A 24,966-nucleotide genomic window follows, 5' to 3' on the forward strand; every position below is an offset into this window, starting at 1 on the left:
GCTCGAGCTCCGAGAACATCTCTGATGCACGATTTCCTCTCGTCTTTATTGCCGGGGATCTGTGTTATGCATCGTGCACCTGCCTCATGAACTTGCGTCTGTCCTGGTGGGAGGGGTTGGAAGTTTGCTCCCAGTCTAAAAATCTGTTAAATCCCCCCTCTGTTGTCAGCAAAGTGTCTGGGTTCATTCTTGGCTTACTTTCAAGACTCAAAGCATAGACACAGGATAGCTGAGAGGGATTACCTTAATATGTCAGTTAGAACGGTGTGACACTTGCACTCTTCCCAATGCAAGAAATAGATTAAACTAAAGATTATTTTGTAATCGTAAAATGCGCCCCAAGGCCTGTGTGTCACAGGGGACCTGACCTGCAGGATTCATTCAGTAGGTCCGTGATATGGATGCAGGTCTGTTTGTGTGTCTGACACTGTGTTTGCACGTGTGTTTAATTGCATAATCTAGAGCTGTCTGTTCCTCTCTTTACTCGTCCTAATAGGGAATTTATAAATATCTGCGGGAAAACCACATCTGACTTTCGCTGCAGGCTTCTCTCTTACCTCTTACCTTGGTCATTCCAGTCAAAGGCTTCATATTGCACTGGGTTTGGAATCCGTGGTCAGGGATATAGGCAGATGGGTGTTCACCTCCCCGCCTGCTCCACCAGCCACGGCACAAATGTCACGACTCGGAGGGCCTTCGGTTGCCTCAGTACCACGGAGAAATCACACTGGCACGGATGAATAGATTTAATTCAAATGGGAGCCCGGTGCTATTCATGCATTCGCAGACCCTGACTTCATTAAAGCTCTGACTCTTTTGGGGGTCAAGAGGAGGAATGTCAGAGGCAGGGTGTGACATGATAATGAAGGTCATGAAGAGTTAATGCACTTTCTACATTACTGGACTTCCTTTGATTGAAAAATAGTAATTTAAAAGTTGTGACCTTGAGTTATTAAAGCTGTAATCCTTAAAATGTCAATCATGGGTAATTTGGCAACACCCGTGGTTACTGGTAGTATCAGCAAGTGTGGTTTCAATACTACGGGTCCCAGATATCTAACTCCTTATCTACTCCTTAAACACCTAATTTGTCATACATTCAACAGAGGGGCAGCTGGTATATATGTTTGCAGTCCAGCCAAACAAACACGATCATGTCGCGAACAGTCCGAGTTCATCTGACGGCTCACTGTGGCTGCTCCGTCTTGTTCCATCACTCCCTGCAATATTTAAAACTGATGAAAAAGGCTAAAAATCACACCTTGTTTTACAGACGCTTTTTCTAAAGAACGAACGTGGTCACTGCGAACCAGTTGGACGTCTTTAATGTGAAGCAGCAGCAGCAGAAAATGTTATGTTTGCATTTAAGTCCAGCTTAAATTAAATTGAGTTATTTTGGGGTTTTTTTTGTCTGTTATCTGTTTGTTTCCTTTGAGACAACAGGGTATCATATTTTTGGGTTTCTCGGTGCCGCCCCCTATCTTTGCCGTCATTCATTGGAATACCACAAGTTCTGGAGAACTTGTTTCCATACAGCCAATAAAGTCTTTGCTCAAAGCAGTAATCTCATCTTTCTGTTACAGGCCGACAGTCACACTGAGCCAGACAGCAGCCTGCTACACGACACGAAAGTTACAGGCTGAACAACAACCCACATTAGCTTCCCTGCCAAAGTCTCCTTCTCATCGAACTTACTGACGTGAACATGTCTTGTCCTGCACATTAGCTTTTTGAACGAGCCACCAAACATTCACTACGGAAAGATGCACTGCTAAGGTCTGCAGAGCTCATATCAATGAGATAAATTCCCCCTTCCGTGAATTCCTTGTATGTGAAGGCACTAGCGATAAAAAGTACAACATAGAGGAGTAATTACTGAATGTAAAAGCCTAACCCTAACCCTTTCAGGCAAATTGCTGACCATAAATAACATCATAAATGGGGTTTGTGTTCATGAAAATCTTAAGGATCGTAACTTTAACATTATAAAATGTTTTTTAGATATCTTATAACCTCAGCAATGGTCAAATATAGGTGTTGCTTTAATTGCAACAATCATTTTTTCAAAAGTCATTGTCGCTTATTTTAAAAGGCAGGTGTCTTGTTTTGCAGCGTCTTTCCATACGGGATGTTTTTCCCCCTTTGCTAGCACCGAGCTAACTGTCAAAGCAGCATTGATTGTATCAACATGCAATTAAATGGTAATTCAGCGGTGCAGTGTTATTGTGGGAAGCACTGCATGAACAGTCCCTTCAATTATCCCTGATTGTGATTATAAGCTTGCATATTTTCGTTGTTCATCTTTATCTTTGTGTACATTGTTTGCCAAACTTTCCATGAATCAAGACAATGGTGGCGCTGCAGTGTATACTTACAGCACTGCCTCCTGAGAGTGGAGGTCAGAGCTGACTTTTTCTGCTGTGATTACTCTGCTGCTGTACAGTAGTTAGTGTAGGATGTGAGACGCCGTGTTGGGGATTTACTGTGTCTTTACTCTTTCTTCAAGGACAGAGCCATGAAGCAGGGCTACTTCAGCCATCACTGCTGCCACTGCTGCTGCATTCTTATCCACATTTACATAGCATCATGCACAGCCGATAGGAGGGTTACAGGGGCAGCCATGCATGGGGAATGGCAATAGAAGGCTGGCGTATTGTTATCAAATTAGATTCATTCCTGTGCTCTGAATCACCACGATGCCGCTTTTAAACAAATACGTTTCTTTCCGTCAGCCTGACGTGATTTATGTTGCGAGCCCTTCCCATCCCAGATCGGGGTTTCAGTTGAAGGACAGGACCCGTCACTTAGTGAATGACTCAAGCGTTCACGTCAAAACCACCTCACATGCCTTCAGTGCATCTCCCTGCCACCAGCGGCCTCGCCGTGGGAGCAGAATCGCAGCAAGATTGTTGTCTGGTAACGGTTACCATGGATGCAACACTCTGTCGGGGGCTTAGGTGTAATGGATTTAAATTGAACTGTTGAATTTTGAGCTGGGAGGGGCAGAGAGGGGGGAAGTGGTGCGGCAGGAGGAGGATGGCTGTGGAGACGGAGAGAGGAGGGAGCAACAGAAATAGTCTGAGCATTAAAAAAAAAAAAAGAGAGAGAGGTGGAGAGAGGGAGACACAGTCAACCAAAGAGACAATGAGACCCAGATAAGGGAGAGAGGAGGGAGAGGAGGGAGAGGGGGGAGGTGCTCTGAAAGCCCTCACCATCTGTGATGAGGAGCTGGAAGAGCAGTAATTGTTCCTGAGAGGTGTGTGGGGGCTGTTTTTCAGCACAGAGATATGGATGAGCCGCACAGTTACCTGCCATGCCAGCGGCACACCACGGCGTCAGGCCTGTCTTAACGCGCAGGTGAGGGCCAGCAGGGGGCACCAACCTTCTATGTGGGCTCTCATTAATGTTGGTGCCAGTGACGACCTTCTCGTCCAACTTCACTCCACGCTGACACACCCCATGATCTGGGGAGGGGCCAGTCGGGTGCTTTGCATCTTTCTTACAGCAGTGACGGTCCATCATTCTGGAAGGCTTCGAGTGATGATTTGATCTATTTTGACCAGAACACTTTATTTCTGGGTCTCTCAGCAGGCACCTCAGAGGTGTGGATTGGGAGTGTGCGCGGTTGTTTGCCTGAGTTGTTGTGAACGGCAGCGGGTGGATTGTTGAAATGACTGTTAACGTCTCTTGTGGGAAACTCACGGAGCTCAGTTAAAAGTATTCATATCAGTTATAAGTAAAAAGTAATACATGCCTCATGTCCCCTAAATCCCTCTTGCATGAAGGCAATCTAAATCCAGCGTGGGAATGGCGGAATCCGCCACTAACACTGAGAACTACTATATAGAGAGGTAATTACTGAATGTAAATAGATAAAACGTAAGCCTAATCCTTACAGTCGCCAAACAGATATAGCATCAAATCTCTAAATATTATAACTTAAACATTTTTTTTTTTAAAATTCAAATAATCCATTGACTTTTCATCTAGCACCATCACCGGGTCAAAATTTTTGTTAATAATTTATTTCTTCATATCACAGCTGCACAGCATACTGACTGCATCTCAGTCTTTCTCTCACTTCTGTAGTATTTTGTATAGCGTGCCGTAATATTTTGTATGTGCAGAGGAGTGTCACTGTGGATCCGATGTGGCGGGACGCTTTGATCAGCAGTCAGACTGCCTCTCTTCATCTCTAGCGTGAACCAAAGGCTGAGGTTCGGGTGCAGTTTTTTGAACCAACAGCAGCACTTAAAGAGTTCAGGTTCACCCTGAAAGAGACGCAAAACAGACATCAGTGGATGTCTTGCCCCTATATGAGAGGGGTTTTACACGTCTGTGACCAGGGGCCCATAGTCTCATAGTCTGACCATGTGAACTGCAGTACTGTAAATGGGTCGAAGAAAGAATGAATGAGTTTATTTCCCCTGCTGACAAACGCTATGGAACAGTATTACCTGAAAGTATTTGTTCAATATTTCTAGAATAAACAGTAGCTTTCAGTCTGGAAAGCGGTTATTTTTGTGTCAACAAAAGACGTACATCGCTGAATCATTTGTTTTAATTTTGTGTTAACAGCCATTCTGGAGGATGTCTCATTTAGGAACAAAATTCTTTAAATACACATGATAAAATATTCATGCTCAGGCTGTCTTGTACCCAGAGGGTAAGAAATGAAAGTATTAACAAAAAAAAAACAAAAAAAAAGTTACTTCCACTGCAGTCCTCAGTGGAAAATGGATAATAATGTTTCAGATATTAATGTTGCGTATGATAAGTGGATACTGGGGGCTTCAGAAGGATCCTTGGGGCTTTGCCTCTGTGAAAAGCCAATGAGATGACTCAGAGGCGGCCGTGGCTCCATCTGTGCACCTCGACCAAGCGGGGCCGTTAATCAGCGCTCAGGGTTACATCAATGATGTCGGCACAGTGGCCACGATACATCACGCCGAGCAGACGACAGACGCTTCCTACCCCGGTGAACTCAGCGCAGGTCCAGCCCAGTGTCTCGACAGAGAGAACTCCTCTGCTGGAGTGTGTATGTGTGTGTGTGTGTGTGTGTGTGTGTGCATGTTTCTTAAGGACTGTCCGCACAAGAAAAATGAGAGCATTGGCGGTTAAATGGCCAAAAACGACACGTGTTTTCGTTCAAATGACGGCCCTCTAGATGGCCGTAGTCATTATGACTCTTGTCTGTTGGGTGCAAAGGAGGAAATAGTTTGATGTTGTCTTCAAAGGGAGGACACCAGAAGAAAACCTTGGACTTTAACAAAGGAAATCGCTGTTTGTTTCCTGTTTCCCACTGACAGTCAGTGTTGTTTCTTTTTACCCATGACTCCAATCATCCCCTAACCTGAACCTTGTGGCTATCAGTGTAACCATGAAGACGAAACCGATAACCTTAATGAAGTAGTAATTTTTAACACAGACCTTGAGTTTTTCTAAGCCTCACTAAGTCATTTTTGCGCCCAAATTTATGCACACTAAAAATCACTGGGTCAACACACTATAATAGGTTATCTTTACGCAGTGCCAACGCGTTGAAAATCACCCGAGGGTTGTTTTGATCCAGTGACCCAACAGTAATACAGTATATAAATACTACCCACACTGAGTACTGGGCATTTGGTTTTACTGAATTGATTTAATATCGTACTTGTTGTCATCCAAATTTGGATGACTTCCAAGACACAGACTTTCTTTTTTTTTTTTTCTAAATTGATGCACCAGAGGTCAAAATATTCAGATTTTTGCCCCTGGTATGGGTCAAGCTCCAAAAACAATGTTATTTTTGTACGGATTTTATCAGTTGGTCATATTCTTTATACGTAAAATCTGAATCTCAAAAGTAACTAATAACTGCAGCTGTCAAATCAATTTCGTGGAGTAAAAAGTACAATACATCCCTCTGAAATGTAGTGAAACAGAAGTAACAAGTCACAGTTGTTAAGTTGTACTTAGTAGTAAATGTACTTGTGTGTGTGTGTGTGTGTGTGTGTGTGTGTGTGTGTGTGTGTGTGTAAGGCCTAGTCTGATGACATTATCAGGGTTGGTGATCTGTTCTGTAATTGCCTGCTGCTGACACGGCAGTGAGGCTGATATGGCTGCAGAATAAACAGGCTGTTAACAAGTAGAGGGAGCTCGTCTCCACTTGATCCACGCAGCACAGCGTGACATCTGGACTGGACGAATCACAGAGAGGAGGCAAGAGAAAGGCGCGGAGGCTGGGAATGAGGGATGCATAAAACCTGCAGTGAAATATGGAGGGAGAGGAGAGGGAGGCAGAGAGAAGGGAGAAGTGGGGAGTAAAGCATGTGACAGACCGAAAGAAATGTAGAAAAAGAAACCAGAGGTGGTGCTAAGGTCCACAGATTTCATATATTGTGATATTTACCTCATTTTTTTCATTACTCCATTGCAAAATATATTCAACTCACTAATTTTTCCTCGAAATAAAGAGTTGAATTACTCAGAAAACCAGTCAAATTGAAGAAATAAATCTGGTTTCTTTCTACCCGTAAATTGTGTATCTGTATGTAAAAGTAGCAACTTTGCAGAAATAGATACACAAGCACAGAGTATGAGAGGATGATGGCAGATTCGGAGAGTCAGCCACCAAGTGGACTGAAGATGATGACCTTACCTTATGTTAAACACTCTCGACAACAGACTGGACAAGAAATGCAACACAGCGGCTGTCTATGGGAAGGGACAGAGAAGACTCCACTTCCAGAAGAAGCTTTGGTCCTTTAATGTGTGCAGCACGATGTTGCGGATCTCTTACCAGTGGCCATTAGCTGCAGTCATCAGTCATCAGTCATCAGTCATCAGAGCCAGTGACACCAACAAAGTGAACAAACTGATCGGGAAGGCCGGCTCTGCGCTGGGGACTTCTCTGGATCTTTGGCTGTGGGTGGGGGGTGCTGCTGCACGAAACTGTTGAACTTCGTGGAGAACATCTCGCATCCCCTCCACCACCTGCTGGTCAAACAGCGGAGGCTTCCTCAGCTCCGCTGTGACAAGGAAGGCTACAGGAAGTCATTCCTGCCAGATGCCATCAACTGCTCAACTGCTCACCTGGACTGTTTTATTCATCACATTATGTATCACATCTCTTATATATTATATTATTCTCAGCTTTTTTGTGAGGCTCTATATATATATATATATATATATATATATATATGTATATATATATATATCCACCCAACTTGCAGTAATGTACAGTGTATTATAGTATATTATATTACAATTAGTCTAGTCTGTTTAGTTATTATATAAAATTTAGCCTTTAATTGCATAGTGTTCACTGTTTCTGATTTATGTGAAGTGGCTGCTGCAACTCTATCTATCTATACAGAAGATACATTTCTACAAAGAATCACATTGACTAGATGGGCCAGAACCAGAACACCCTTAATGAGTTTGGGAAGTATTTGTTTTTGATATGTGACGACAGAATATTGCTCTAAAACAGAAATGCACGGGGCAGAAAAATTTCAGGGCCCTGTTATTGTTTTATGCTGAAATGTAGTAATGTACTGTGTTTGATTTATCTCGGGGAAAGTAGCTTAATTTAAACAATACAAACAATCCTTAAAAGTCCATTTGTTAGCAGATCTACCTCAAATAAGATGTCAGACTAAAGGGTCACGGGGCCCTCAAACTTTTTCAGTTCCAGGACAGAAAACATTATATTTGGCCCACAATTTCCAAAGTTAGTCCCTTTTTTAAGCATTTTTGGGCATTTTTTTTTAGCTATTATGGGTTATTGACAATACTGAGATGACAGGAAACGATGGGGGAGAGAGAGATGAGGAATGAGATGCAGCAATGGTCCACGAAGTAGAATGACAAGTCAGAGATGGCACAGAGAGCGGTAGCTAAAGATAGAGGAATAAGAGAGAGGCGCAGGGAGGATGAAGGGAGAGATCCAGAGTGAAACAAAAGTAAAGGCCGTGGAGGGAGAAGCACCAGAGAGTCGGGAGGAAATAGCAGGAGGAATCAGAGTCCAGTTAATGTGAGAAACTGTCTCCAGTGAAATGCAGCATATGGCCGGATTAGGAGAGTCTCTGGTGTGTCCAGAGGCAGGTTGTCTGTCAGGGTTTTTTAGGGCTTTCCCAACCAGCCGTCATCAAAGATGAAATCAAATATGGACTCTAATAGCAGATTGATAGCTATTGGTACATTTTATTTTTCCCCTTTTTTCAGAGAGAGAAACTCGTCTCATCTAACTCACTGCAAAAAAAAAAAAAAAAAAAAAGGAAATAGGCATATTTCCCAAAATCTCAAACTATTGTTTTGAGAGGGATGCCAAAGCTGAGAGAAACCAGCCGCAGGAAAGTCGTGCAAGAAAAGAGAAGCAACTCTCGGTCATATTAGGAAAAAAAAAACAGAGTGGAGAAACTCTAAAAATAAAAATAAAAAGTTTTTGTTTTTCCTGCCTGATGCAAACCACCAGATCTCCAGCTAAACTCAATTCACTGGTGCACAATATGAAAATACAGTGTTGTGCATGGAAGAGTCTGCCAATTTTCTTGGCAATGATTGTATTTGTTTACACTAATCACCCTAATATCTCAAAATGAATGTGTTAAAGATTTATTGATGTCAAAATGCTACACGTAGCGGCTTTAATTAGCTTAGCAAGATTAAAAACATGACTTTTCAACCGTGAAAGGCCTTCACCAGGATACTCGAGTGAAATCATCCAGCATTCAGTGAAATTATCAGTTCATTCAGTCTAGCGGCGCTGCCACGGAAGATTAAGCACGGCGTGTACTCAGCATTTTGACTCCTTCCGATTCCACGCCGTCAGAAACATGGATACAGCATAACAAGATGATGGACGCGTTGCACGGCCTGCATATTGAAAGATAATAAAGGCAGCCGAAGCATCCGTCTTTGTCATCTCGCCTCTCTAACGGGCCAACTGTCAGTGTGTGTGTGTGTTTGGTGCGAGTTGAGCAGCAGTGCGGACCGGAGACGGCAGCCGCTCAGCTGCAATTCTGAACTGCTGTTATCTAACGCCTCACTCTGAGCTGCAGGAAACACTGTGACTGTCTGCTAAGGTCCCTGTGCGGTGTGTTTTCACTCACAGCCTGTGTGTGTGTGTGTGTGTGTGTGTGTGTGTGTGTGTGTGTGTGTGTGTGTGTTCAGTAGGAGTCTAAATGTCATCCAACATGCATTTGTGTGTGTGTGCTCCTTATGAAGACTGATGGCACATCCTCAGTGCAGCAGATAATGTCTCTGTGATGAAGACTCTTGGATTGGACAGTTGCAGACAACAGAGGAGCATCACTCATACCGCCATCTCTCTGTCTACATCCTTCCATTATTGCACATATCCATCCTCTGTCTGCTCATCTGTCCATCCCTCACTTCAAACGTCGCCATCATCTCATTCAGCCACGCTCACGCTCTTCCTTCTCCTTTCTCACATCCTGCTGTCCTTCCTTTTTCAGCCAGGGTCGGTCTGTCGGACCCCGTCTTTGGTCGAAACTGAAATATTTAAACAACTGTTGGGTGGATTTCCAAAATGTTTTATTTTTACCAATGGTCCCTCCATCATTTCATCCCTCTGTTGTTATAACCTGCAGTCCTTCCTCTTTTCCATATTCCATTTCTGTCAACTTCTCCATCCATCTATTAATTTATGGATCAGTTCATTCTTAAATTTATTGACCTAATCTCTCCATTCTCCCTTCCCTCCATTCTCTCCTTTGTTCTATACATCTTTCTCCCGTCTTTCCATGCATCCATCACTCCATTATCCCATCCAGTCACACATCATCCATCCTTCCACCAATTCCTGCATAACTCAGTCTTTACAGTCCACCTTTCTATATATCTACTAGTCCCTTCATCCAGCTATCCATCCTCCTAATCCCCACAAGCTCTCATCTGTCCGTCCTTTCATCCCTCTATCCTCGTGCCCAACAATTCATTAATTCTTCCATTCCTCCGTATCCCATCTTTTCTTTCATGTTCCTTCCCTATTCTTTGCTTCGGCTCCGGCTCAAACAGTGGAGCATGTTGTTCGATACTTGCAGGGTTGCAACGCCGAGCTCCTCCTGACAGTTAATCTACCTCCTTGCACAGCAGCTCCTCCACCGTACGTGTGTGAGTGTGTGTGAATGGGTGAATATCAGGCACTTTGTAGCACTTTTCTGCTTAGTTTATTTAAATATGGTCCATTTACCATTCCTCCATAACTCAATCACTCCTTCCTCCTCCCAGCTCGTTATCCCTCAATTCCTCCCCTCGTACCTGCACCGATCCCCGCATCCTCCCATCTCTCGATCAATCATCCATCCATCTATCCATGCTGCTATTCTCTATCCCTCCATGAATCTATTTACCATCGCTCCACTCGCTATCTCTCCATTCCTCCTTATCCCATCCTTTCTTTAATATTCCTCCCATCATCAATTCTCGCTTCTTCGATAACTTCTTCTTGATCTCCTGCCTGTGCCAACCCCGCCATCGGTCCATTGCTGAGTCCGTCCATAAACCCCTTCACCCATATATCAATTTCTCCTTTCCTCCATCCCCCAGACTTTCCCTTCTTCTGCACCTCTTTCGCACATGTCCCCATCCATCCATCCATCCACTCCTCCTTACAAACACTGGCCCCCTCCCTTTATCCCTCTATTCATCCTCCCAATCCACACCTGCGTCCATCCATCCACTCTTCCACATCCCATCCTTTCATACCTCATCCCTATTCCATCCTTGCTTCCTCCTTTCATTCATCCCTCCATTGCTTTTGACATCCTACCCTTGCATTCCTCCTCCTCCTTTCTCTGGCAATCTCTCCATCAGTTCTTGTTTCTGTTCCTCCCTTGCTCCATATATCCATCCAGCCGTCTTCTGCACCCACCAGGTTCTCTTTTCCTCCGTACCTATGTCCCCAATCCATCCGTCCTTCCACCCTTCCGCGCGCGCCGCTCCCGGCACGGGCCCAGATCCGCCCCGGGCCTCGGCGACCAGAATAGCACTGATAAGTCAAATGATGATGATTCCGTCTTAATGAGCTGTGGAGAGAGAAGGCGTAATTTAGCTGCGTATTGACGCTGTGACTCAGGGCCCGGCTGTGTGCGAGAGCCAGAGAGGGACTCACTCTTTTGTAACGAGACAGATCTGATTAGGCCGAGCGCGCAGGAGAACACGCTGATGATGACAACGGTTAAACACTGACACCCCACCCTACCCCTTCACACACACACACACACACACACACACACACACACACACACACACACACACACACACACACACACACACACACACACACACACATGTACATGTATACACACGCTCCTCCACCCCTCCAATTACATCCCTTTGGTTAATCTTCCCTATCGCAATTGTACTGCTGGCAGAATGACAACCTTCTGGATTGTGACTGCAGTCGGTACTATAAGTCTGCCGTTGAAACACCTCTGTTTGTCTAAATGTGCATGTGTGTGTCGATTTGTGTGTGTGTGGGGGGGTTTGTTCCTTTACCAGCATTGTTCTTGTCTGGTTTCAGTGTATGTCTGGGCACATAAGTGTGTGCAAGTGTGCAAGCTGGTTGTTTGATTATCAGTCCACAGAAAATCAAAGGTGCCTCGTGGAGATTTCTTGCACACAAACTGAAATATGTTTACATTCAAACATTTCATACGACCGTTTTTTGATCTTACAACGCTATGGTTAGGTTTGTGCCTAACCATAGGTCAGGTTTGTGGATGTTGTTCCTGGGTTACAGAAACAACATCACTCCATTTAGGTTCGATGAACATTGGGGTTTGGGTTGTAGTTAACTACTCTGTTAAACCTGCAGTATCTGATTTTTGGCACACTTGGGGGCAGCAGAAAACCAGCTGTAAGCACACCTTTTGTGTGGATGTAGTGAACTTATCAATAGTTTTTCTAGTTTACACATCCAGCAGAAACAGCGCAACGTTAGCATTCATTTGGAGACAACCAAATTACGGATTTTAGCCGCTTGACAGTAAGGGAACCTTGGCTGTCATGGTTAAAATATTACATATATAAATATCGTTATTGTAACTACTTGCTTAAGGTTAGGGAATGATCGTGAATAGGTGAACGCACAGCGGTCACCATTTCCTTTCCTGTATACAGTATGTTCAGAGCTGCGTGGTTTTGTATCTCTTTATCTCAACGCATGCGTTAGCTGCTCACTTGCCAGCCCTTTTGGTAAATGACGTGCTGCTATTACTGACTGGGGTGTGGACACGCAGACTCACCACAGCTGGATTTACACCACACTTGGCTTCAGATCAGCGCGGCTCGGCTAGTACTAAGGATAATGAAGCAAGTCTCCCACAGCAATTAATGCACTTAGCTGCTAATGATGATTAACTGTGGGCTGCATTTGATTTAGGAAGTTGATAAGCTGCCTCCGAACACAAACAGGTTAATTAGTATCATGTCTCGGTGAAAGAGGTTTCAGAAGGAGGCGGTCCATCCACGGAGGATGCGAACAGCTTGGTTATATCCTTCAGAGCCTCTGATCCATTAGGCAGTTTTTGTCCTTGTTTTATGAGTGTAAGGAGAAATGATGATGAAGACGTCAAAAGCAAGAGTTGTCAATGTGAATCTCCAGAGGCTGAAAGGCCTGAGAAGCCCTTCTCCTCTCTCTTCATCCACTTATGGCGTATCCTGTCATGTAATTATCTCCCTCGCTGGATGACTTTTTGAGCCTCTGTTTAGTCTTAATCATATCGTTTAGTTGTGGTTTACACTTTGCCATGGGCATCTGAGCGTGTTGTGCTGTGTCTCTGATCTGCTCAGCAGCTGCAGCATGCAGATAAACAATCGGGCAGAGTAATAATCAAAATGTTGAGAAAGGGTTGTGATATTTCTGAGCGTCTACACGAGGCACGTTTATCATCAGCATATTTTATTTCTCTTTGTGTGGATGTATGCGGCCGGTTCTAGCTGGATGTTTAGCAGCCTCGCCCGTGACGGGTTGTCAGAATACCAGATGAGCATGGGAAATCTGAGTGAGTGAATAGAAATCAGTCCTCCCGCCGAATACCTACCATTAAATTGAACTTTTCAGTCACAACCTCAGATTGCTCCACTGAAAAAGTCATGAAGTCAAAAGTCCAGAAAACGTTCCTCAAAAACCCAAAGGATATAAAAAAAATAAAAAAAAATTGAAGAAACCTCACAGAGGAAATTCAAACTCAAGATCCCCTCAGCTTCGCAACAAGCCCTCCAACGTAAACCACCCAAGAGGTTTAGGTTCGTCCCTACTCTCTGAAATGACCCATGGGAGCATTTCCTGAATTAGAGGCATTAGCAGAGGCAGGAGATGAACTGTTAAAAATGTTACGATGCTATGGTAAAGGTTTAGTTAGGTTTAGGCACAACAACAACTTGGCAAAGATCCCGGTTTGGGTTAAAATAAGTACTTAGGTGAAAAAAGTAAAGAGAAAAAGAATAAAACAAAATAAAGAGAAAGTTCTCACTAAATTGCCAGTTTATTAGTTTATTACACTTAGCTAAAACTAATGCAGTCTAATACAACAGTCCTGCAATAAATCTTCCTTCATGAAGGTTCTAATGTTCAGTTTTTGTTGACAATGGTTTAGAGAGGTGTTGATTTAACTGTCTGATATAAGCCTGGATTTGCTTTTGAATATCTCATCAAAAGGACAAACAATGAACAGGGAGATTTCTATGAAGTTTGATCTCAGTTTTTAATTTATAAGAAGCACGCCCCCTTTTAGTTGTATTTTATTTGTGGGGGGATTTTTTTTGTGTTTATTGGTTTGTCGAATTTTACTTCCGTTCGCTACGTCAGTGTGCCCAGATTTCTTCCGTTACCTGTTCTTCAGTGATTCACTGTAAGATTTTGTCTTGCATTGCATTATGTTCTTCTGTTCTTTATATAGCCCAAATCAAATGAGCTGAGCATTTCTTTGCAAGTATGCGTGTGGGTGTGTGTGGGTGCGTGTGTGTGTGTGTGTGTGTGTGTGTGTGCGTGCGTGTGCGTGTGCGTGTTTGAGTGAATGCGTTAGACGTTCCTTCCCACTGTAATTAAGACTATTTTATTGTTTTACTGACTTTTTTAAAGCTGATTCGACTGTTGACTTCTAAGAGCAGCTTCCAATAGCTACTATTTGCCAGATATTTTGGGCTCTATTTATGAATCTGATACTGAATAGAAAGGCCACTCAAGCAGCATTTAGGCCTTCACAAGACACTAAAACTCTCTAACATGCTAACAAGGTTTTCAGTTTGGCTGGCAGCTATTCACCGCGGGTTGAAGCAGGTTTTGTTGTTGTTTATACACAGACCCCCGACTGAAGCTGTCAAATGAAATCTCGTCATCCTCACTTCCGCCATATTGACAGTAGCAGCTCTGGCTCTTACAAGGCAATTGAAAGTGCTTTACATAAGCATCAAGACAAAATGTAAAAGCAGCGAACGACGAGACAAAAAAACCAAACATTTAGATAGAAATTAAAAAGTTTAATAGAAAATAAAACATAAGAAATACAAGAGTAAAAGTTACAGTGCAGTGTAAGAAAAAAAGTCATTTTGATTTAATAAAAGGAGACAAATCTTCAGCCTTAATACATAATAGAGTTTATAGCCCACCCTGTTAAATTTCAAGATTTGTAGAAGCCCCCAGCGAAGAAGAAGACCCGATTAAACGTGTTTTTATCCAACAGCACTCTGGAGGAAGCAGGAGAATTGTTGTGCAATCAAATTATACAATTGAGGCAGACACTAAGAAAGTTGTTTCACAAAATGAAAACAAGAACCAGAAAATACATCACTGTAACTGTTAACTCATCGATTCTCTCTGGTGTATTTCATATACATAAATTCAGATTTTCCAAATCTCTCCCAGATTTGTAATTATTGATTACTGGGTTCGGGAATTGAATCTGCTAATCTTATTAATAATCAGAAATGTATGCATGTAATTAATCTGCTTCAGGGGTTATTTAAAGAGATCTGAGTGAGTTGTTTAATTATGCAATTTACTTTATATTGTCATCGGTGTTACATTTTATCATACTATTTGTGCTGTGCTTCATCTTGTTTTTTCCTCTATTGACATTCAGGGTTTCATTAATTTAAACACAAGCTCTGTGTTGGTTTGGTTTTTCGTGTCAATTTATTATATATTTCTTTTAATTTGCTCCTAGCAGTTTTCAAAAAGAAGTTACAGATGCAGCTGCAGGAATAAAACAACAACAAGCAGAAACTTAAAGAAAAAAGCAAAAAGGGCAAAAGAAAAAACTGCAAAGGATAAAAAAAGGGAGAAATTTATTTTTAAAAAGACAGATATAAGGTGAGTTAATAATAAGAGTAGATGTATTCAAAATAACAGAGCTGCATTATAGCATTAACAAATACTATGAATTTTTTTTTATATATTATAATTATGATGCAAGTGGTGTCTGATATAGGGTGGGAAATAAAAGTAACTGTTCTTTTCTTATATATTGGTCCAACACTACTTCATACTGAACTTGTTAAATAAGGGTTTATGTGTAAGTATTACCTCCAAACTCAGTTATCTGACTCAGCTGGGAGAAGTAAACTTTTGAATTAGTGTCATACTCTTAGCTGGAGCTCACGACGCAAAATATTCTACCATTTGTTGATTACTATTGGACATTTTTCCCCTAATAAACCTCGATTCTGCCCTCATGCCCATAAAAAGCGACAAAATACCATATTCTTTCCTCTTCTTCAGCCAATTAAATAATCGTTGCCATATACATTACACCTCGGGGTCAATACACAGCCGTTTTCTGAGGCCGTCACAATTCTTTCATTCTTCTTAACTTGCTTTTCTCCTTATCACTGTTTCTTTCTTCCATTTCCACTGCTCATTGCTTTTTATATTTCCTCCATTCCCTCCCCCTCTTCCTCTGCCTCCTCCCTGTGTCCTCTCCTCCACAGCCCTGTTGTTAGCTGACGGTGAGTTGTCCACTCCTGCTCTTTAAGCATCTCCACTAACATCACCTCCTCCGTGAATGGTGTGGTTGAAACATCGGCCGTAAATTTGAGGGCCTCTGTGCATGATATAAAATCCGCGATGGTTTAGAGGGTTTGTTTTGGTGCAGATGAAGATTTTAAATCAGTACTGATGTTTCTGAGAGGTTAGATATGAATAAACTGCATGCCAACTCTGTTATCTTCCTCTACTGACATTGTTACAAACTATACATGCTCTTTTGCTGCTCTCTCCCCTCACTTAATGATGATTTGCACGCTAATCAGAGGATTAATTCATCATAAAATCCATAAATTATGTCCTCAAATCTAGAGCAAGGTACAAACGTTTGATGACCGTCAAGATAAAAACCTGCAGTTCCGAAATTAGAAATTTAATTACCTTTTTGTGATTGTGTTATTATTTTTTTTCACCATCCTTGTCAAGGAAATTTTGGCATCTAGCGGTGCAGCACAGAGCAGGGGCATGGCTGGATAATCAAATTTTAAACATGAGCAAAAAGAAATCCCATCAGGACTTGAGGGTACACACTGTCTTGGGTGTGTAATTGATTTAGCTTAGAAGTGTGTGTATGCAGGCACTCATGTGCTGGTATATTATGCATGCCTCTGTGTGTGTGTGTGTGTGTGTGTGTGTGTGTGTGTGTGTGTCGTGCGTTTGCCGACACGTCCTCCTATCAAGGGGACTTGGCTGTGATCTTTAATGGCAGTGTTAATATTTAATGGTAAGCGTGTTGTCAGCAAAGAGCAGCAGGCAGGGACCCGGGGCTCGTATAAAAGATGACAAGGCCTCTACACCAGGTGGCTCGGCGCGGGTGTCCTACACGGAGCAGCATGAGAGACCCTTGGATGCGCAGCCGCATCTTCTTCTTGATACAGTTCGACAGCACAGAATTGATGTTATGGGGCTCTTTGCAGTTTGCAGTGCACTCGGGCACTCCGTGAGGCATTGTGGCTTCTTTCCACGGCAGAGCCGCACAGGACACGTCTGAAGAGCAGATAGATGGGTTGATTGGGGTTCTCCACAGTCCTCAGAAATCAGCATGAATATGCAAAAACTGAGACAAGGCCTTAAAGAGTTTTGACAGTGTTTGGAAGGCCTTGAAAGTACGCCTAATTTCATCAGCATGGTTCAGCCTCGTCCTACCATTAATGCTTTGGACCTGTACTAAAAACCTGCGGTGACGAGTGATTTTGGTACAGTATTAGTTTTAAAGGGTCAGTTCATCCAAATGCATGAAAGCTCATTCTCGACAAAATATCCAATTCCACTTACTATTTTTTTTTTTTTTTAGCTTTCAACCTTATCACACGGACTTCATCAGCAGGGGGAGCTTGGTCAGTTGTCATGGAGACATATCACCATGAGGTCTATTAATTTGCCACATTTTCAGTGCTTTGTGATTCGCAAGTAGAACATTTCTATTCACCTCCAATGTACTGCCTGGTTCCAGACCACTGAATCTCTGCCCATATCATCACACGTTTGTTCAGCCATTCATCTGTCTGGACCGGTGTTGTGTCCATTAAATGGCTTTGCTGGTTGGAGGAACAGTGGACCAGTCAGAGGGTCGGGGTTAAGATTGGTAACGCCATCTTTCTACATAGCAAGCTACTCACATTCGTGAAAAACTGCGACAGAAAAATGGCGACAAGCGTGGATGAGATCCATGCATCTGCACGAAATGTTGCAAGTTGCCTTACGGAAAGTAAAAACTCTTGAATCCAACATATTTCTTTGATTAATGAGGAAAACGGAAATGATGTTGGCGGGAAAGTTAAGTCACATGCCACTGATTGGTTCGGAGAAAACAAACAAAATGAACTCCCCACCAACAAGAAACTGACTAACATGGTCACATGGAATGTCAGACTGAATAAATGAAGTGAAACAAAATTAAAATTCCGTCTAATAGCAGACTACATTTTATTGGTTTGTGGCATCTCAAAATGTAGGCTTAAATGTAACTAGGAAGAGTGAGGAAACATGTATTTTTGCGATTTGGATGAACTGAGTCTTTGAAATGAATGATTTTAACCGGATTTCTCCAGAAGTTCAGCCTGACCTGCGTTTTTAAGCAGTGTCATGTCTGAGCCTAAAACGTGCCAGCTACGAAAGTCCTTGTAAACTCCAACATTTGTGGATAAAAATAGAAAACTGGGAAGTCAGAAAGAAAAAGATTTGCACCCAATATTTGCATTCGCTGTGTTTATGTTTGATCAATCAAGCATGCAAGTTTGTCTAACATTGACATAACAAAAGTTGGAACGCCAAACAAACCACTGGACCCAGTAAAAGTTTTTTTTGAAGTGTTATTGGTGTAGCTATTACTACAATAAATCTTGTAGTCTATTACAGAAGTGTCTTAAATACTGCATATAAATGAAAAATCTCGTCTCTTTGTAAAGCCTGATCATTATAAAGGCTGAATAAATTCAAACTGTCACCAACAAGGCAACCTTCAGATGTTTTGTTCGTACGCTGTGAAGTAAAACACATGATAATCAGCTGAGCATCCTCTTATTTTGATTGCCATCGTTCTCGCTTTTGATTTCCTATTATTTTGCTTCCTCTCGACCTCTCCGCTCAGATGTGCCAGACAGGAAGCTGACATCAGACGAGGAGGAAGCCAAGCGGATCGCAGAGATGGGAAAACCGGTGCTGGGGGAACACTCCAAGCTGGAAGTCATTATTGAGGAATCATATGAGTTTAAGGTGGGAAAGGTTCATCTTCACACAGAGCAAACACAGCTTAAGACGCCTGATAATTACAGCTGAAACCAGTGTTTTCAAACAGATAACAGATCTCCAACCAGCTGCCACCTTGCGTGAAAGAGCGTATTTCTAATTTCAGTGGGTTACTGTGGCTCTTCAGAGGCATCCCAACCCACATAGTTGCGTTGCTGGATGAGAAATGGCTTATATGCATCGTCTAACCTCCTCAACCAGAAAATATACCCACCATATTTGTTTGCTGCCTGGAACTGGATGTCACTGCCATCATGTGGTGACGCTCATGTATTTCTCCCCGGGAGTCTCTATGAATGGAGGTTCTAGACACTGGGAATTAGTAATGGATGGATTCTTGTTCTTGGCATTGTCTCACACAGAGCACGGTGGACAAGCTGATCAAGAAGACCAACCTGGCACTGGTGGTGGGAACAAACTCCTGGAGGGACCAGTTCATGGAGGCCATTACAGTCAGCGCAGGTACTGTAAAAATCCACAGTGTTTTCCGCTCTGACTCCTTTCTACAGCAGATAGCAAAGCAAAATGTGTGCATAAAATGAGATTTAAATTAGGTTTAAGTTAGTTGACCTCTAGGCCACGAAGGCCCCTCAATATTCCTCACTTAAACATGTCATTGTTTATATTCATTTATCATTTATGGGTCAGAATGTCTTGGCGTGTTATTTATTATCAAAAAATTGCTGAAATTGTTGTTACTAATCTTGTAAATATTGAGTTTTGTCCTCTGCCAACATGATGACCACTGTTAATGCGGAAACTAGCTCTATTTTATTTGTACATTGAATTCATTTATTTACTGAAATAGCATTTATCGTGGAAAATGTGATCATCCCACAGGATGAGTGAATTTTTTTGGCACTTATGGGAAGATGCCAGTGTCTGTCCGTTAAATATGAAGGTGGAGCCCAAAGACGGTTAGCTTAGAATGAAGACCGACACTTTTTGTAACGATGAAACAAACAAGACAAGTAGCATGTTGATTAGTGAGCTTCAGAGGTGGCTGGCAGGCTGATGATTTTACCTTATGGACAGAACCAGGTGAGCCCCACCCCCCCATTTTTATACTAAGCTACCTGTCTCCGTGCTGTGGCTTCATATTTACTGTACAGACATGAGAGTGGTACCAATCTTCTCATCTAACTCTTAGCAAGAAAGTGAATACGTGTATTTCCCAAAGTATTCACTAAACTGCGAATAGTTTGACTACAAGGACTGAACAGTTTTCCCATATAATTGTCAAACTTACAGCTATAGAGTGTCATCAGCTCAAAATAGTGGCTATCACCATCTTCAGTCCAAAAACACTGTTGCCAGTATCAGCCTTCATAAACTCATATCAGCGGAGTCCTCCTGGAAAGCAAAGGTCTTGAAGCTCTGGAATAATCTCACGTATGGAAGAGAAAACTCAACCATCACGTCAAGCGGCAGCAGCATCAGATCATCCTGCAGCCTGCAGTGCAGCGGCCGCTGCAGTCACAGCCACTGCGTAGTGAACATCGTGAAAGCCTCAGTCTGCCACTCGGGTGCTGAAATATTTAATCCAGCGGTGCGCTTTATTTTTTCATGAGCCACTCGTGGTTGAAAAATGCATGCAGCTCACATGGCCTGACACTTTGAATCAGCACTGTTTCCCCTGCCTGTCTGCTGAGTTTCCTGCGAGCTGCTGGGACACAGAAGACGCCCGACACCTCCAGATGAGGAGAATGACCATTTACATTTCCACTTTCAGCTGGCATGGGATGACGCTTTTATCCAGACAGTGAGCAGGGTCTCAGTGCTCGAGTGCAGTTTGACAGAACAAACAGCCGGTGCAAGGACTAAATCTGTACCTATAGGAACACTTGGTCATCCTGCCAACAAGGTGCACCAAGTACGTCAAATTGCTGCAATCAGTTTGGTGTATCACACTGCAAAATGTGTGAACTCGGCCTTAAAGCCAGAAGAAACAGAGACTGTATCCCAAATTCATACCACCTGCTAACTGTGTACAGTATAACCTTCATACTAATCGTCATAGTACACCATTTTAGCAGTATATTTACAAAGGAATCAACATATTTAATCATTTTATACTAAAAGGAAATGATACAGCACGTGCAACATCATAAACTTTGGAACATCACTGCAAATGCAACTTCACAAACAGACATCAAAATTTTTTTCCTAAGAACAGTGTCCATCAACGGCACACGCTAAAATCGCCCGTATTTATTGCAGTATGCATACTGTCTGCTTCGACTACACTTGATTTAGTCACTTTTCCAGTTTAAACACACAACATTCTCCGAACCCGCTTGAAATTAGTTTGTAGTTTGGATTTGGGAAACAATGTGAGAGTTGTTTACCCGTAAACTGAGCCAAAAGCCAAAAGCCTAGAGCCGAGGAAGATGTTCACCCACAAAGTGAGTTAATAGAGAAGCGTTTGAGAAACCGGTTTACAAACCCGGCGTTCATAATGAATTAGTACACTAAAGAGTAAACTAAAGTTCATAACCTACAAACTAAATTAAGAGCGACATTTATTTGTCTGTAAACTTCATTTCTGTCATTGTCTATTGACAAAAACATGCAGCCCTTATATTAATTAAAAACATCTCATTCCCTGAGGCCGTTATTAATCTAGATGCGTATTTGTAGGACATTCAGTGTTGAAGATATATAACAGTAACCTCAGGCTGAAGTGATCCTGTATGATACCTCACAGTGAAAAATAAGTCAATGTGCCTTTTTAAGTGAAGTTGTTCTCTTCCTTCCCCTCTCCGTCATCCCTTATCTCCTTTATCGATCCTTTATCTCGCCTCTGTTTTCCAACTCTTCTCTGACTCCTTACCCTCTCTGCCGTCTCTAAAATTTCTGCTTCATCATCTGTCACCTTTCTTTCCTTGTCATACTCTCTTTTGCTTCCTCGTCCTCTATCTCCCTGTTCTTTCTTGCTCCCTGTCCTGTCTCTTAATATTTACTTCCCCTCTCTCACCCCTCTCTCTTTATCACTGCCCAAATATTCTGCTATCTCTTCATCCCCTCTGCTGCTCCACTCTGTCCTGTCATCCCATTACACTTCAATCTTTCCCACCTTTCAACCCCCCGCCCCGACTCCCTCGCCGTCTCCCCCCCACTTGGCCCCACTTCTCGCCAGGAGATGAGGACGAAGAGGACACAGGGGAAGAACGGCTGCCATCCTGTTTCGACTACGTCATGCACTTCCTCACCGTCTTCTGGAAGGTCCTGTTCGCTTGCGTCCCTCCCACGGACTACCTGAACGGCTGGGCCTGTTTCACCGTCTCCATCATCATCATTGGCCTGCTCACGGCCGTCATCGGCGACCTGGCGTCTCACTTCGGCTGCACCATTGGCCTCAAGGACTCGGTCACTGCTGTGGTGTTTGTGGCACTCGGTACATCTGTCCCAGGTGAGTCCAACCGCGGTAGGAGAGGACACTTTTTGAAAAGGAGACGTCATTTTGAATACATTTCTGTTTTTAACTTGTAAGTCTATCGGTCTGTTAGTGTTTCTCTGTTTCAGTTGATGGATTAAATGATTTATTTTATAGTTTGAAAAAAAAATTGACTTCATGAGCTTTCGATACATTTTCGAACAGAAAACGTGCTTTGTCATCAAGATGGCCGATATTCTTGTTTCCTCCAAACTGACACTTTCCCTCGACAGGAATAATATGTCACCAAGAAGTTTGACTCTGTCAGCATTTTCTGTTATTAAAGGTCCTATGAGCAACATTAATACATCTTTACTCATTCTTTTTTGGGGAAAAAAGATTTTATAAATATTGTGAACAAGCACGACCAAATTGCAGAAGACTGCTGGCCTTCACACGCCAATTTACTTTGCGAGAAACGGGCAGATTTGGCAATGGACGGAAATGGAAGATATGGAGTATTTTGGTTAGTCCACTGCAAGCCTTGTAGTCACACCAGAGAAACAGCCTAAATTACCTACAGTAAGTTTGGGGTGTTACATACTATATTGCTATTGGTTCATCAACAGGTAGAACCAGATACAAACAGGATTCGGCTGCTTTCAAATGAACTGAATCGCTTGTATTTGTGTTAATGTCAGATTTTGTTTCGATGGGACTGCCTGCAGCGGTGGCTTTGCTGCCATTTTTCCACAGGTTGTTGGTTGTTGACATGTCTGTAGTTCTTCTCGCTGTCAAAAATACCTGATATTTCCGACTTGTAATTACAAAAAGACTGATATGAACAGTTTGGGGCTGCTCATAATTGCAGTTTAAAAGATGTGACACGAATGTGGCATTATCATCTTAATTGTCTCCTATGTTTACAAAAAAAACCAACTGCAAGGTATCTCTGTGGAGGAACAAGCGATAATCTGATGTTTAAAGCCCCCATGAAGAAAAGTTCTATGTGACTGTGCCTTCTTTTCAAATCTCTTTTGTTCTGTTGACAGAAGCTTTTCTGTCTCTTTTGGTAGCACCATCAATTACTTGAAAACTGTAATCCATTGCTAATCACACATTACTCACTGAAAAAGTAAAAAGTTAATAAAATTGATGAGTAATTACTTTCCCTACTTTATTCAGCAGCAAAAGAAATGTGTTGCATTACTCATTATTGTACTTTAAATACTCACATTCATTACTGTCAAAGGTGCCTTTTTACGGCCCCAAATTGTCCACACCCACACATCTTCTGATTCTGTTTAACACATGTAGAAATAGAAACCAAGACACTGCAGTTTAACAAGCTGGGAGTCCTACAAATTGGAGGGATTTACTGACCATCCAGGAGCTAGCTTAGCCTCGGTGACTGCACACAGTGCTCTGGAAGCCCTGACCTCAGACGCTCGGTTACACACCCTCCAACTCTAAAAAAAGCGGTGAATAAATAGGACAACTCGGGGATTACCTGGAGTCGCATTTCTCCTCTTTTGGTAGAGGCCACCGTCTACCCTGCGCCTCAACCAATTCCCGGACCAGACTGTCCACTGAACAGAGAGCCCAAACTCCGTCAGACTCCCAGTAAGACAGCGAACAGGCCGCCCCCAAATGTTGAAGTGCCAGAGCGTTAATGGGATTAGTAACTGTAATGTAATGACTGCTTTACAAATTGTAATCCCTTACGCTACTCGTTGCAGAAAAAAGTAATCACATTACTGTCCCTCCTTGCTAAGTAATACATTACTGTCCAACACTGGCTACCACTAGGAGTCACCAGAGTCAAAACTTAAAATCCTACACACTGGGGCTTTAAAAACACTGTAGTTTACACCTTGATGTGTTTTTACATATTATACAATCAATCTGTGTATATGTGTGCCAGGCTCACTTTTATAAATAGTACTTTTCCCTAACATATCTCGTGAGAAATATATTAGAAATCCCTTTGAAATAGCTTGACGAAAGATTCTTACCCTCCAGTCCACTTTCTAGCCCTTTAGAGCTTTCAGCCACATTCCACGGCCTTCATCAGCGGATGGAGAGATACTGATTGCACCTTGAACTAAGATTGTTTTTTCAAACTATTTTCACAAAGACAAGGATGAACCTTCATGCTTGCATTTAAAATGATTTGATCAGTCTGTAACAGTAATGACAACTGACTTCTCTCCCCCCCAGACACTTTTGCCAGTAAGGTAGCAGCAGTCCAGGACACCTACGCAGACGCCTCCATCGGGAATGTGACCGGCAGCAACGCCGTCAACGTCTTCCTGGGAATCGGCATGGCCTGGTCGGTGGCGGCCATCTACTGGCACATGAAAGGGAAGCCGTTCGTGGTGGAAGCCGGCTCGCTGGCCTTCTCTGTCACTCTCTTCACCATCTTCGCCTTCCTGGCCATCTCGGTGCTGCTTTACCGGCGCCGGGCCCACATCGGAGGAGAACTGGGCGGGCCCCGGGGACACAGACTGGCCACATCAGCCTTCCTTTTCAGCCTCTGGTTCCTTTACATCCTCTTCTCCAGTCTGGAGGCCTACTGTCATATAGAGGGCTTCTAAGCAGAAAAGACCTCAGCATCAGAGAATACAAACAATAAAGGGTTTAAAGTACAACTTCAGAAGTAAAAGAGTGAATTCTCACTGTGGAATTTGGGTCAGTCTTGTATGGTATGGAAGAACAGGAGAGGTAAACCCGGGGTTTTCCCAGACACCTCCCTCCCTCTCCCTCTCTCTCTCTCCCTCAACCCCCTCTGTAAGGATGCTTGGAGGTGTGTATCCTGCCCTCTAGTGCCGACAGGCCTGTTCTT

The 24,966-nt window shown here is 42.9% G+C and overlaps 1 protein-coding gene across 5 annotated transcripts in view; it reads left to right on the forward strand.

Annotated features, from left to right (window-relative positions):
* Positions 1-24,718, forward strand: part of slc8a3 (solute carrier family 8 member 3) — a 102,309-nt gene extending 77,591 nt beyond the window's left edge. For 2 of the 5 annotated variants that reach the window (XM_040137289.1, XM_040137290.1), the window contains exons 3-7: positions 3,206-3,239; positions 18,601-18,712; positions 19,108-19,207; positions 21,885-22,157; positions 24,342-24,718. In XM_040137289.1, the coding sequence (XP_039993223.1) occupies positions 3,206-3,239; positions 18,601-18,712; positions 19,108-19,207; positions 21,885-22,157; positions 24,342-24,718 (896 nt within the window). Of the gene's footprint in view, positions 1-3,109; positions 3,129-3,205; positions 3,240-15,942; positions 15,961-18,587; positions 18,713-19,107; positions 19,208-20,553; positions 20,557-21,884; positions 22,158-24,341 lie in introns of all 5 variants that reach the window. The other 3 variants (XM_040137288.1, XM_040137293.1, XM_040137291.1) reach the window with 3 other exon arrangements.
* The last annotated feature ends 248 nt before the right edge of the window (positions 24,719-24,966 follow it).

The sequence above is a fragment of the Xiphias gladius genome, chromosome 10, assembly GCF_016859285.1.
Source record: "Xiphias gladius isolate SHS-SW01 ecotype Sanya breed wild chromosome 10, ASM1685928v1, whole genome shotgun sequence".
In the NCBI taxonomy this organism is placed as follows: domain Eukaryota; kingdom Metazoa; phylum Chordata; class Actinopteri; order Istiophoriformes; family Xiphiidae; genus Xiphias; species Xiphias gladius.